This window comes from Salmo salar, chromosome 17 (genome assembly GCF_965601325.2).
Source record: "Salmo salar chromosome 17, fSalSal1, whole genome shotgun sequence".
Taxonomy (NCBI): Eukaryota; Metazoa; Chordata; class Actinopteri; order Salmoniformes; family Salmonidae; genus Salmo; species Salmo salar.
In genome coordinates this window covers 79,588,420-79,603,649 of record NC_138307.1, presented here as the reverse complement: position 1 = coordinate 79,603,649, position 15,230 = coordinate 79,588,420, and the positions used below count along the sequence as shown (strand labels likewise).

Genomic DNA, 15,230 nt, shown 5'->3' with positions numbered 1-15,230 from the left:
AGATGTTATGATCCTCATCTGTTGAGGTTAAACTAACATAAAAATACTGTATGTTGGGTACATCATATTCAATTCCATTTGTAAAGGATTCCCCACCACGGTCCAATGAGGCAGATGGAATCTAATGATGTATTTTAGTGGATTTATTTCCCTCTTCTCTCTGTCTCCATCAGCCAGATAACAACCCTGTAAGATGGCTGAGATAAGACATGATGATGACAGTCAGTACAGCCTCTATAGCGTTATCTCCTCTCTCAGTCAGTACATCCTCTATAGCGTTATCTCCTCTCACAGTCAGTACAGCCTCTATAGCGTTATCTCCTCTCACAGTCAGTACAGCCTCTATAGCGTTATCTCCTCTCACAGTCAGTACAGCCTCTATAGCGTTATCTCCTCTCACAGTCAGTACAGCCTCTATAGCGTTATCTCCTCTCTCAGTCAGTACATCCTCTATAGCGTTATCTCCTCTCACAGTCAGTACAGCCTCTATAGCGTTATCTCCTCTCACAGTCAGTACAGCCTCTATAGCGTTATCTCCTCTCACAGTCAGTACAGCCTCTATAGCATTATCCCCTCTCTGTCAGTACAGCCTCTATAGCGTTATCTCCTCTCACAGTCAGTACATCCTCTATAGCGTTATCTCCTCTCACAGTCAGTACAGCCTCTATAGCGTTATCTCCTCTCTGTCAGTACAGCCTCTATAGCGTTATCTCCTCTCACAGTCAGTACAGCCTCTATAGCGTTATCCCCTCTCACAGTCAGTACAGCCTCTATAGCGTTATCTCCTCTCACAGTCAGTACAGCCTCTATAGCGTTATCTCCTCTCACAGTCAGTACAGCCTCTATAGCGTTATCCCCTCTCACAGTCAGTACATGCTCTATAGCGTTATCTCCTCTCTGTCAGTACAGCCTCTATAGCGTTATCTCCTCTCACAGTCAGTACAGCCTCTATAGCGTTATCCCCTCTCACAGTCAGTACAGCCTCTATAGCGTTATCTCCTCTCACAGTCAGTACAGCCTCTATAGCGTTATCTCCTCTCACAGTCAGTACAGCCTCTATAGCGTTATCTCCTCTCACAGTCAGTACAGCCTCTATAGCGTTATCCCCTCTCACAGTCAGTACAGCCTCTATAGCGTTATCTCCTCTCTGTCAGTACAGCCTCTATAGCGTTATCTCCTCTCACAGTCAGTACAGCCTCTATAGCGTTATCCCCTCTCACAGTCAGTACAGCCTCTATAGCGTTATCTCCTCTCACAGTCAGTACAGCCTCTATAGCGTTATCCCCTCTCACAGTCAGTACATGCTCTATAGCGTTATCTCCTCTCTGTCAGTACAGCCTCTATAGCGTTATCTCCTCTCACAGTCAGTACAGCCTCTATAGCGTTATCCCCTCTCACAGTCAGTACAGCCTCTATAGCGTTATCTCCTCTCACAGTCAGTACAGCCTCTATAGTGTTATCTCCTCTCACAGTCAGTACAGCCTCTATAGCGTTATCTCCTCTCACAGTCAGTACAGCCTCTATAGCGTTATCCCCTCTCACAGTCAGTACAGCCTCTATAGCGTTATCTCCTCTCTGTCAGTACAGCCTCTATAGCGTTATCTCCTCTCACAGTCAGTACAGCCTCTATAGCGTTATCCCCTCTCACAGTCAGTACAGCCTCTATAGCGTTATCTCCTCTCACAGTCAGTACAGCCTCTATAGCGTTATCCCCTCTCACAGTCAGTACAGCCTCTATAGTGTTATCTCCTCTCACAGTCAGTACAGCCTCTATAGCGTTATCCCCTCTCACAGTCAGTACAGCCTCTATAGCGTTATCCTCTCTCACAGTCAGTACAGCCTCTATAGCGTTATCCCCTCTCACAGTCAGTACAGCCTCTATAGCGTTATCCCCTCTCGCAGTCAGTACAGCCTCTATAGCGTTATCTCCTCTCACAGTCAGTACAGCCTCTATAGCGTTATCCCCTCTCACAGTCACACTCTGCTGTGATGATGTCATCACCGCTGCAAGGCGACTAACCGACTGCTGATCCCATATCTCTCACCCACACACACACACACACACACACACACTGCTGGCCCCATCTCATCTCACACATCAGTCAACTGTGTGGTATTCAATTTGAGTGTCTTTCTCTCTCTCCACCCACCCACCCGGGGGCAAGCAGCTTCTGAGGTAGACTCCATGACTACCTTTCCCACAAGGCCTAGAGGCAAAATGGAAGGCGTTGTAGTTCCTACCACATGTACTGTACCTGCTCAAGTAGACGCTTGTTGTCCTCCACTTTCCTCTGGTGCTCCTGGAGGCTGAGCTCCTGGAGGCTGAGCATGGCTGGGTCTCCCCTCTCTTTGCTTTGAGCAGCAGGGTTGATGGGAGGGAAAATACATGGCCTGTAAAAGGGGAACTTTAGATGATGCTCCTTTTTATAATACATTCTAAAATATATTCATTTATTTCCAAACACATTTACAGAACATTTAAACCTCCAGACATCGTCCTCATAACCATTTCTTTCCACTGCCAGCAGGCCACAGCATGTTTTCTCAGTAAGCAAACGGCATGTTGACACATTGATTGATGGGCGCAGCAGCAGTCCAAATGAAGTGTAACCAGGAAGTCTCCCATTTACAAATGTCTTCCTCTCTCATTGCTTCCTTCCCGGCCTGCTGTTAACCAATCAGATGTCTTTACTGTACATTGAGCCTTGCCACTGTAACGTAGCCCTGCTCCTGAAAGAGAGGTTGTGGTTCAGTCCTGCATCGCCGTGGAGAATCTGAGTAATCATCATTACTCAGGTCAGTAGCCAAGAGCCCTTCAGTTAAGAGAGGAGAGACCTGATAGAGGTGTTGGCTTGCCTGGGTCTGTATCACAGCATACACACACACACACACACACACACACACACACACACACACACACACACACACACACACACACACACACTGAGCAGGGAGAAGTGAGCTCACGTTAAGGTCGTCTTTGGGAGGGTATTTTACAGGTTGGCCTCATTACGATGGTGATGGAACACTGAGTGTTGGGTTACTGGATGGAAACCACACCAAGACATGAGATCGATGGCACCTTGAAGTGGCCCACCCTGTCTCTCTCTCTGGAGCCCACCCTGTCTCTCTCTCTCACTGGAGCCCACCCTGTCTCTCTCTCTCTCTCTCTGGAGCCCACCCTGTCTCTCTCACTGGAGCCCACCCTGTCTCTCTCTGGAGCCCACCCTGTCTGTCTCTCTCTCTGGAGCCCACCCTGTCTCTCTCTCTGGAGCCCACCCTGTCTCTCTCTCTCACTGGAGCCCACCCCTGTCTCTCTCTCTCTCTGGAGCCCACCCTGTCTCTCTCTCTCTCTCTCTCACTGGAGCCCACCCTGTCTCTCTCTCTCACTGGAGCCCACCCTGTCTCTCTCTCACACTGGAGCCCACCCTGTCTCTCTCTCTCTCTCACTGGAGACCACCCTGTCTCTCTCTCTCTCTCACTGGAGCCCACCCTGTCTCTCTCTCTCACTGGAGCCCACCCTGTCTCTCTCTCTCTCTGGAGCCCACCCTGTCTCTCTCTCTCTCTCTCTCTGGAGCCCACCCTGTCTCTCTCTCACACTGGAGCCCACCCTGTCTCTCTCTCTCACTGGAGCCCACCCTGTCTCTCTCTCTCTCTCACTGGAGCCCACCCTGTCTCTCTCCCTCTCTCTCTGGAGCCCACCCTGTCTCTCTCTCTCTCTCTCTCTGGAGCCCACCCTGTCTCTCTCTCACACTGGAGCCCACCCTGTCTCTCTCTCTCACTGGAGCCCACCCTGTCTCTCTCTCTCTCTCACTGGAGCCCACCCTGTCTCTCTCTCTCTCTCACTGGAGCCCACCCTGTCTCTCTCTGGAGCCCACCCTGTCTCTCTCTCACACTGGAGGCCACCCTGTCTCTCTCTCTCACTGGAGCCCACCCTGTCTCTCTCTCTCACTGGAGCCCACCCTGTCTCTCTCTCTCTCTCACTGGAGCCCACCCTGTCTCTCTCTCTCTCACTGGAGCCCACCCTGTCTCTCTCTCTCACTGGAGCCCACCCCTGTCTCTCTCTCTCACTGGAGCCCACCCCTGTCTCTCTCTCTCACTGGAGCCCACCCCTGTCTCTCTCTCTCACTGGAGCCCACCCTGTCTCTCTCTCTCACTGGAGCCCACCCTGTCTCTCTCTCTCACTGGAGCCCACCCCTCTCTCTCTCTCTCTCTCTCACTGGAGCCCACCCTGTCTCTCTCTCTCTCTGGAGCCCACCCCTGTCTCTCTCTCTCACTGGAGCCCACCCCTGTCTCTCTCTCACTGGAGCCCACCCTGTCTCTCTCTCTCACTGGAGCCCACCCCTGTCTCTCTCTCACTGGAGCCCACCCTGTCTCTCTCTCTCACTGGAGCCCACCCCTGTCTCTCTCTCACTGGAGCCCACCCTGTCTCTCTCTCTCACTGGAGCCCACCCTGTCTCTCTCTCTCTCTCACTGGAGCCCACCCTGTCTCTCTCTCTCACTGGAGCCCACCCCGGTCTCTCTGTCTCTCTCACTGGAACCCACCCTGTCTCTCTCTCTCACTGGAGCCCACCCTGTCTCTCTCTCTCACTGGAGCCCACCCCTGTCTCTCTCTCTAACTGGAGCCCACCCCTGTCTCTCTCTCTCTCTCTCTCACTGGAGCCCACCCCTGTCTCTCTCTCTAACTGGAGCCCACAATGTCTCTCTCTCTCTCTCTCACTGGAGCCCACCCTGTCTCTCTCACTGGAGCCCACCCTGTCTCTCTCTCTCACTGGAGCCCATCCTGTCTCTCTCTCTCACTGGAGCCCATCCTGTCTCTCTCTCTCACTGGAGCCCACCCTGTCTCTCTCTCTCACTGGAGCCCACACTGTCTCTCTCTCTCACTGGAGCCCACCCTGTCTCTCTCACTGGAGCCCACCCTGTCTCTCTCTCTCACTGGAGCCCATCCTGTCTCTCTCTCTCACTGGAGCCCATCCTGTCTCTCTCTCTCACTGGAGCCCACCCTGTCTCTCTCTCTCACTGGAGCCCACCCTGTCTCTCTCTCTCACTGGAGCCCACCCTGTCTCTCTCTCTCACTGGAGCCCACCCTGTCTCTCTCTCTCACTGGAGCCCACCCCTCTCTCTCTCTCTCTCACTGGAGCCCACCCCTCTCTCTCTCTCTCTCACTGGAGCCCACCCCTGTCTCTCTCTCACTGGAGCACACCCTGTCTCTCTCTCTCACTGGAGCCCACCCCTGTCTCTCTCTCTCACTGGAGCCCACCCCTGTCTCTCTCTCTCACTGGAGCCCACCCCTGTCTCTCTCTCACTGGAGCCCACCCTGTCTCTCTCTCACTGGAGCCCACCCCTCTCTCTCTCTCTCTCTCTCTCTCACTGGAGCCCACCCCTGTCTCTCTCTCACTGGAGCCCACCCTGTCTCTCTCTCTCACTGGAGCCCACCCTGTCTCTCTCTCTCTCTCACTGGAGCCCACCCTGTCTCTCTCTCTCACTGGAGCCCACCCTGTCTCTCTCTCTCTCTCACTGGAGCCCACCCTGTCTCTCTCTCTCACTGGAGCCACCCTGTCTCTCTCTCTCACTGGAGACCACCCTGTCTCTCTCTCTCACTGGAGCCCACCCCTGTCTCTCTCTCTCTCACTGGAGCCCACCCCTGTCTCTCTCTCTCTCACTGGAGCCCACCCCTGTCTCTCTCTCTAACTGGAGCCCACCCTGTCTCTCTCTCTCTCTCTCTCACTGGAGCCCACCCTGTCTCTCTCTCTCACTGGAGCCCACCCCTGTCTCTCTCTCTAACTGGAGCCCACCCTGTCTCTCTCTCTCTCTCACTGGAGCCCACCCTGTCTCTCTCACTGGAGCCCACCCTGTCTCTCTCTCTCACTGGAGCCCACCCTGTCTCTCACTGGAGCCCACCCTGTCTCTCTCTCTCACTGGAGCCCACCCTGTCTCTCTCTCACTGGAGACAACCCTGTCTCTCTCTCACTGGAGCCCACCCTGTCTCTCTCTCTCACTGGAGCCCACCCTGTCTCTCTCTCACTGGAGACAACTCTGTCTCTCTCTCACTGGAGCCCACCCTGTCTCTCTCTCTCACTCTCTCTCACTAGAGCCCACACTGTCTCTCTCTCACTCTCTCTCACTGGAGCCCACCCTGTCTCTCTCTCACTCTCTCTCACTGGAGCCCACCCCTGTTTCTCTCTCTCACTGGAGCCCACCCTGTCTCTCTCTCACTGGAGCCCACTCCTGTCTCTCTCTCACTCACTGGAGCCCACCCCTGTCTCTCTCTCTCTGGAGCCCACCCCTGTCTCTCTCTCACTGGAGCCCGCCCTGTCTCTCTCTCACTGGAGCCCGCCCTGTCTCTCTCACACTGGAGCCCACCCTGTCTCTCTCTCACACTGGAGCCCACCCTGTCTCTCTCTCTCACTGGAGCCCACCCTGTCTCTCTCACTGGAGCCCATCCTCTCTCTCACTGGAGCCCACCCTGTCTCTCTCTGGAGCCCACCCTGTCTCTCTCTCACACTGGAGGCCACCCTGTCTCTCTCTCTCACTGGAGCCCACCCTGTCTCTCTCTCTCACTGGAGCACACCCTGTCTCTCTCTCTCACTGGAGCCCACCCTGTCTCTCTCTCTGGAGCCCACCCTGTCTCTCTCTCTCACTGGAGCCCACCCTGTCTCTCTCTCTGGAGCCCACCCTGTCTCTCTCTCACACTGGAGCCCACCCTGTCTCTCTCTCTCTCTGGAGCCCACCCTGTCTCTCTCTCACACTGGAGCCCACCCTGTCTCTCTCTCTCACTGGAGCCCACCCTGTCTCTCTCTCTGGAGCCCACCCTGTCTCTCTCTCTCACTGGAGCCCACCCCTGTCTCTCTCTCTCACTGGAGCCCACCCCTTTCTCTCTCTCTCTCACTGGAGGCCACCCCTGTCTCTCTCTCTCACTGGAGGCCACCCCTGTCTCTCTCTCTCACTGGAGCCCACCCTGTCTCTCTCTCTCACTGGAGCCCACCCTGTCTCTCTCTCTCACTGGAGCCCACCCTGTCTCTCTCTCTCACTGGAGCCCACCCCTGTCTCTCTCTCTCACTGGAGCCCACCCTGTGTCTCTCTCTCACTGGAGCCCACCCTGTCTCTCTCACTGGAGCCCATCCTGTCTCTCTCACTGGAGCCCACCCTGTCTCTCTCTGGAGCCCACCCTGTCTCTCTCTCACACTGGAGCCCACCCTGTCTCTCTCTCTCACTGGAGCCCACCCTGTCTCTCTCTCTCACTGGAGCCCACCCTGTCTCTCTCTCTCACTGGAGCCCACCCTGTCTCTCTCTCTGGAGCCCACCCTGTCTCTCTCTCTCACTGGAGCCCACCCTGCCTCTCTCTCTGGAGCCCACCCTGTCTCTCTCTCACACTGGAGCCCACCCTGTCTCTCTCTCTCTGGAGCCCACCCTTTCTCTCTCTCACACTGGAGCCCACCCTGTCTCTCTCTCTCACTGGAGCCCACCCTGTCTCTCTCTCTCACTGGAGCCCACCCCTGTCTCTCTCTCTCACTGGAGCCCACCCCTTTCTCTCTCTCTCACACTGGAGCCCACCCTGTCTCTCTCTCTCACTGGAGCCCACCCTGTCTCTCTCTCTCACTGGAGGCCACCCCTGTCTCTCTCTCTCACTGGAGCCCACCCTGTCTCTCTCTCTCACTGGAGCCCACCCTGTCTCTCTCTCTCACTGGAGCCCACCCTGTCTCTCTCTCTCACTGGAGCCCACCCCTGTCTCTCTCTTTCACTGGAGCCCACCCTGTGAGAAGGAAAAAAGAGAGGGCCAGAGAGAGAGAGAGAGAGAGAGAGAGAGAGAGAGAGAGAGAGAAGGAAAAGAGAGAGAGAGAGATAAGGAAAAAAGAGAGAGCCAGAGAGAGAGGAGTCACCTGAAACCCTCACCTTTCTGCTGCTGAATGTGAGAGGTAAAGACTTCTTAATGTCCGGTCCACTAGCGCCTGTCAAATTAAAGAGAGAAGGGAAAGGGATCGTCCCAAAGTAACAACCCAGTTTACTGCAGCTGAACAAGAACCAGCCACATAAAATCAATACTTCCATTTGTATTACTTTTACGCTTTCATTGAGTGAGGTGTTTTTACAGTTTGAGCTGGGTGAGAGGTGGGACCGTGGGAGGTAGGGATGGACGGACTTGTTTTACGACTCTGGTCAACATTGCTGTGATCAAATCGTGTCTCTGTTCGTTATGCCTATGTGAGAGAATGTGTGTCTGTCTGTGTGTGTGTGTGTGTGTCTCTGTGTGTGTGTGTGTGTGTGTGTGTGTGTGTGTGTGGTGTGTGTGTGTGTGTGTGTGAGTGCTGTCACTAAGGAACCTGACACCTCTCCCACTGCAGCTGAGTTGAGCTTATTTACCTCAGTAGCCCTGTTCAGCTGCAACCCTGCCTGAGCCCTCAGGTAAACTGAACTAGGTGGAGTGGACTAAAGTCTGAGCCCTCAGTAAAACTGAACTAGGTGGAGTGGACTAAAGTCTGAGCCCTCAGTAAAACTGAACTAGGTGGAGTGGACTAAAGTCTGAGCCCTCAGTAAAACTGAACTAGGTGGAGTGGACTAAAGTCTGAGCCCTCAGTAAAACTGAACTAGGTGGAGTGGACTAAAGTCTGAGTCCTCAGTAAAACTGAACTAGGTGGAGTGGACTAAAGTCTGAGCCCTCAGTAAAACTGAACTAGATGGAGTGGACTAAAGTCTGAGCCCTCAGTAAAACTGAACTAGGTGGAGTGGACTAAAGCCTGCCATGAAATACATTCAATAGTATACATAGTGTTTGTTTCATTTGGGTACATTTATGAGTTACAAATCCCACATTTTTGTAGACATTTGAGCCAAGTTCCTTGCAAATTGTCCTGTACTAATCCTCCATTAAAACATTGTGAGAACAACACAAAAACTGCTGTTCAAACACATCCAACAGCCTGTCACTTGGTCATTGTTATGTAGTTCATGTCACTGCAGATGGCAGGATTGATGACTTCATTCACTATGCACTTACTGTTATTACTGAGTGTACAAAACATTAAGAACACATGTGCTTTCCATGACATAGACTAACCAGGTGAATCCATGTTCCCTTATTGATGTCACTTATTAAATCCACTTCAAATCAGTGTAGATGAAGGGGGAAGAGACAGGTTAAAGAAGGATTTTTAAGCCTTGAGACATGGATTGTGTGCCATTCAGAGGGTGAACGGCCAAGACAAAATATTGAAGTGCCTTTGAACGGGGTATGGTAGTATTGAGCCTTTATTTAACTGGGCAAGTCAATTAAGAACAAATTCTTATTTACAATGACGGCCTACACCGGCCAAACCCGGAAGACGCTGGGCCAATTGTGCACCATCCTATGGGAGTCCCAATCACAGCTGGATGTGATACAACCTGGATTCGAACCAGGGACTGTAGTGACACCTCTTGCACTGAGATGCAGTGCCTTAGACCGCTGCGCCACTCGGGAGTCAAGCAGCTGCCAGGCGTACAGGTTTGTGTTAAGAACTGCGACGCTGCTGGGTTTTTTCACACTCAGTTTACCGTGTGTATCAAGAACGGTCCACCACCAAAAGGACATCCAGCCAACTTGACACAACTGTGGGAAACATTGGAGTCAACATGGGCCAGCATCCCTGTGGAACGCTTTCAACACCTTGTAGATTCCATTCCCTGATGAATTGAGGCTGTTCTGAGGGCAATACGGGGGTGCAATTCAATAGTAGGAAGGTGTTCTTAATGTTTTGTCCACTCAGTGTAGATTCCCTTTCTCTTCGGTAATTTTGGTTTTCTATTTTAAAAAAATCCAAGTAGGCTATGCACACAAATTCCATGAAAATGTCTAAACAGAATTTGCAATGCATCTTTCATTGATTTGGCATCAAATGTTATTAATACGCAAGTGTTAGCAGGCTGTGTACCCCAACATGTACATACGTGTAATATGCATTATGTTCACGCTGTGATTAAACAGGCTATTTGTACATTAGTGCTTACATTTTAGACAGAAAATAACACATTAAAAGTAACTGAATCAATACTTTCTACAGAGCCTCTGTGTAATAAAACCGAAATAATAAATAATTCTGAAATAATCCATTCTATATGCAGCTATTTATAAAATGTTTTGTGTGGCAATAACTCACCTCTACATCCATCTCTGTTGCAGAGGCTTGTGGGGATGCTGCTGGTGTGTGGTCTGGGCTGTGTGCCTCTGTCCCCCCCCCCCTGTCCCAGCCTAGTCTACCCTCTCTGACTCTCTCTGCCTACACCCCTGTCAGCCACAGCCCACTCCTAACCGCCTGGCTAACCAGTGTCTTCACTGTTCATCAATAATGCAACAGCATCTTCTACAGTTTCTCCCATCACTCCAGGTAGAGCAGAAGGATATGTCTTCTGAATCTTCCAGCCGTCATTCTCCACGCCGGCTACTGGCACCTAATTAGTCTTTCAGAGTGCTGCTTGGGTTGCGCTTGAATAAGTCATAACACACACAGAAACAGAGATGGGTTGTGTGTCTACGTGTACCTCTGTGTTTTGGTTGTAAGGACCACGTCATGTCTGTTGACGGATATTTTATTCTTTAGTTTTAATGAATGAATTAGTGGATGACTAAATGAATGACGGTGTGGTCCTGTGCTTGATCCAGATAATATTGGGAGCTTCATTGATCCATAACACACAGCTAATTCATTCAGACCTACAGCGTCCACCTATCGTCTATCCTAACATCTCTAATCCACTCCAACCAACTTTTCTCTCCCTCTACCCCTCTCTCTCCCTCCATCCATCCATCACCCCCATTTCTCCCTCCATCCCCCATCTATCCCCCATCTATCCCTCCATCCCCCATTTCTCCCTCCATCCCCCATCTCCCATCTATTCCCCCATCCCCCATATATTCCCCCATCCCCCATCTCCCATCTATTCCCCCATCCCCCATATATTCCCCCATCTCTCCCTCCATCTATCCCTCCATCTATCCCCCTCCCGTCCCTCATCCCTCACACCATCCCCCATCTATCCCTCCATCCCCCATTTCTTCCTCCATCCCCATCTCTCCCTCCATCCCCCATCTCCCATCTATCCCTCCATCCCATTTCTCCCTACATCCCCCACATCTCTCCCCATCCCCCATTTCTACCTCCATCCCCCACTTCTCCCTCATCTCTCCCCATCACCCCACTTCTCCCTCCATCCCCCATCTCTTCCTCCATAAATCCCTCTATTCCCATCTCCCTCCATCCCCCCATCTCCCTCCATCCCCCTCCATCCCTCCTTTCTCCCTCCATCCCCCCTTCTCTCCCCCAATCTTTGTCATCTCTTCCCTTCTCTCTGGTGTTGCTTGTCTGAGTACATCACCTCAACCACATGTTAACTGAGGTGTTAAAGAGAGAGCCATGGAGACCCCCATCTCTCCCTCCATCCCCCATCTCTCACTCCATCCCCCCATCCCCCATCTCTCACTCCATCCCCCCATCCCCCATCTCTCCCTCCATCCCCCATCTCTCACTCCATCCCCCCATCCCCCATCTCTCACTCCATCCCCCCATCCCCCATCTCTCACTCCATCCCCCATCCCCCATCTCTCACTCCATCCCCCATCTCTCACTCCATCCCCCCATCCCCCATCTCTCACTCCATCCCCCCATCCCCCATCTCTCACTCCATCCCCCATCCCCCATCTCTCACTCCATCCCCCCATCCCCCATCTCTCACTCCATCCCCCATCCCCCATCTCTCACTCCATCCCCCATCTCTCACTCCATCCCCCCATCCCCCATCTCTCACTCCATCCCCCCATCTCTCTCTCCCTCCACCCCCCCATCTCTCCCTCCCTCCACCCCCCCCATCTCCCGCCATCCCCCATTTCTTCCTCCATCCCCCATCTCTCCCTCCACCCCCCCCATCTCTCCCTCCACCCCCCCATCTCTCCCTCCACCCCCCCATCTCTCCCTCCACCCCCCATCTCTCCCTCCACCCCCCCATCTCTCCCTCTATCCCCCATCAGACAGACACACACACTGCACTCATATAGGTCATAGGCTGCACAAAGATATCTCTTGTCTCCTGTTGGAATGGATTTCAGATTAATTAAAATGTGAAGTATTTATACTTGTGTCAGAACGGATTATGGGCCATTGGTTGTGTGATTTACATTCTAGTGTGTGTGTGTTACTTTCTATTCCAGATTCCTCCAATCCCTCTCTCATGGTGTGTGGATGATGTCAAAGGTTTAAAGAGGAGAGAGAAGGAGACATCTCTATTGGTTAGAATAGAGAGGAGAGGAGAAGGAGACATTCTATTGGCCAGAATAGAGGAGAAGGAGACATCTCTATTGGTTAGAATAGAGGAGAAGGAGACATCTCTATTGGCCAGAATAGAGGAGAGGACACAGGGAGACATCTCTATTGATTAGAATAGAGGAGAGGAGACATCTCTATTGGTCAGAATAGAGGAGAGGACACAGGGAGACATCTCTATTGGTTAGAATAGAGGAGAGGACACAGGGAGACATCTCTATTGGCCAGAATTGAAGAGAGGACACAGGGAGACATCTCTACTGGCCAGAATAGAGGAGACATCTCTATTGGTTAGAATATAGGAGAGGTGACAGGGAGACATCTCTATTGGTTAGAATAGAGGAGAGGAGACAGGGAGCCATCTCTATTGGTTAGAATAGAGGAGACATCTCTATTGGTTAGAATAGAGGAGAGGAGACAGGGAGCCATCTCTATTGGTTAGAATAGAGCAGAGGAGCCATCTCTATTGGTTAGAATAGAGCGGAGGAGCCATCTCTATTGGTTAGAATAGAGGAGAGGAGACATCTCTATTGGTTAGAATAGAGGAGATCTCTATTGGTTAGAATAGAGCAGAGGAGCCATCTCTATTGGTTAGAATAGAGGAGAGGAGACATCTCTATTGGTTAGAATAGAGGAGAGGAGATCTCTATTGGTTAGAATAGAGGAGAGGAGACATCTCTATTGGTTAGAATAGAGGAGAGGAGACATCTCTATTGGTTAGAATAGAGGAGAAGGAGACATTGGTCAGAATACCTTGTAGCCGTTGGTTTAAAAGTTGTGTTGGCGGTGGTGTGTGTTGTAGGCAACTGACGTCATTCTAAATTAGCGTCTGAATGATAAAGTTGACCCTGGATGGAAGTAGCTGCTTCAGAACAGAGAATTCAGTACTTTATTTGACAGTTTCCAATGGTATTTACCTGGTAATTACTAGGACATTTTGCAGTAACACAGAATTCAACACAATTACTTTCTGAAATAAATGTAATAGCTACCTACACAGTCAAGTATGAAATATAAGTACTATTTTACTTTGGGACTCATCCTGTCCTCCTGTGTGCCAACAGTGTGACATGATCAATGTATAGTTTAATGAGTAATCAATAACCTGTTATACTGCATTACATTCTACTGAAAACAAAATGATCCTATTCAGGTCTGTTCCAGTTCAATCTCTTTTCACATAGTGCAAGAACTGTCACAAGGCAAAGTGAATCAAATGACTCTTACCTACTGTAATTCTGTATCAATAAATATGCTCTTATACAGTCCTTGTAAAAGAGATTATATACAACAATCTCAACAATCAACACATTTCATAGAAAAACAATACAAAGTGGATTAATTATTACGGTTTCCATACATCTTGAAGAGAAGCATTGACACACACGTCATCGGACACTGGCTGGCCTGCCAGAGGAACTACAGTATGATGAGATCTTCTTCCTCACTCACACCTCCGGTAGAAGTTGAAATGGTAGTCTGTGAACAGCGCCCCCACGAAGCCACGGTCGGTACTGCAGTCTGCCTGGCCCTGGATGGAGACAGACCAAGATTGTCTATTACATTGGCAAGTGACGGCTCTAACACTGGAAATACTGTACAAGTCCTCAAAGATGGAAGGCAAGCGTGAGGAGGCGAGATCAGGTGGAACCATTCTAGCCAATGACAGGGTAGATAGGCGTGTGCACAACAGGCCTTAGAGATAGATAGAGGACTCATCTTTGTATCTGTGCCATTTTAGCTTCTGTGACAGCATGGGCAGCATCTCCATTTTAAAGTAGTCCATTTTCTTCTTCTTCGTTGTGGGATTGCTTCCATCTCATAGGAATCCCCACCCAGTTGACTACTTTAAAATGGTGGAAGCCCTCAATGGCAATACCCATGCTAAAATGGGTTTTAGCCATGTTGAGTTCTCCATCTATCCCTATGACAACAGTCACAAATCTGATACCGTCGTTTTCTTTTTTTTTTTCCAAAGTTGCCGAAATGCCAGGTGCTTTCACTTATGTCCGTTTAACAACCTAACCATAACGAAACTTCTATTCAATCAAACAAGCCTCACGTAGCAAAATATGAATTACATTTTTTGTTGACCAAATTCAACACTATCTCATTGACCTTCATACAAAAATTCCTCACTTTGTGGGCAGATTTTGAGCAGAGTAAAACCTCTCGCTTCACCTCTTCCTCTCTGAGATGAAGAATTACAGTTTGTTTTGGTCAGAAACAAATCCTCAATCAACCACACATACATACATTTGACTGTATGACATCGTAAGCATAGGACATCTGGCATAGACTACTAAACCATAACAATGACAGGGTGTCTTCATAGTCTGTTACAACATTAAATAACATCTCTGGGTGACCTACAGTGACAGGGTGTAGTCAGTGTGTTACAACATTAAATAACATCTCTGGGTGACCTACAGTGACAGGGTGTAGTCAGTCTGTTACAACATTAAATAACATCTCTGGGTGGCCTACAGTGACAGGGTGTAGTCAGTCTGTTACAACATTAAATAACATCTCTGGGTGGCCTACAGTGACAGGGTGTAGTCAGTCTGTTACAACATTAAATAACATCTCTGGGTGACCTACAGTGACAGGGTGTAGTCAGTCTGTTACAACATTAAATAACATCTCTGGGTGGCCTACAGTGACAGGGTGTAGTCAGTGTGTTACAACATTAAATAACATCTCTGGGTGGCCTACAGTGACAGGGTGTAGTCAGTCTGTTACAACATTAAATAACATCTCTGGGTGACCTACAGTGACAGGGTGTAGTCAGTGTGTTACAACATTAAATAACATCTCTGGGTGGCCTACAGTGACAGGGTGTAGTCAGTCTGTTACAACATTAAATAACATCTCTGGGTGGCCTACAGTGACAGGGTGTAGTCAGTCTGTTACAACATTAAATAACATCTCTGGGTGACC

General features: G+C 50.4%; 1 protein-coding gene across 1 annotated transcript in view; it reads right to left on the bottom strand.

The window, feature by feature from the left end:
- Positions 1-13,165: 13,165 nt before the first annotated feature.
- LOC106597140 (myelin regulatory factor-like protein) overlaps positions 13,166-15,230 on the bottom strand; it is a 29,317-nt gene continuing 27,252 nt past the window's right edge. Inside the window, exon 24 of the mRNA XM_082964229.1 lies at positions 13,166-13,821. Coding sequence (XP_082820355.1) covers positions 13,735-13,821 — 87 coding nt within the window. The 3' untranslated portion in view covers positions 13,166-13,734. The remainder of the gene's footprint in view (positions 13,822-15,230) is intronic.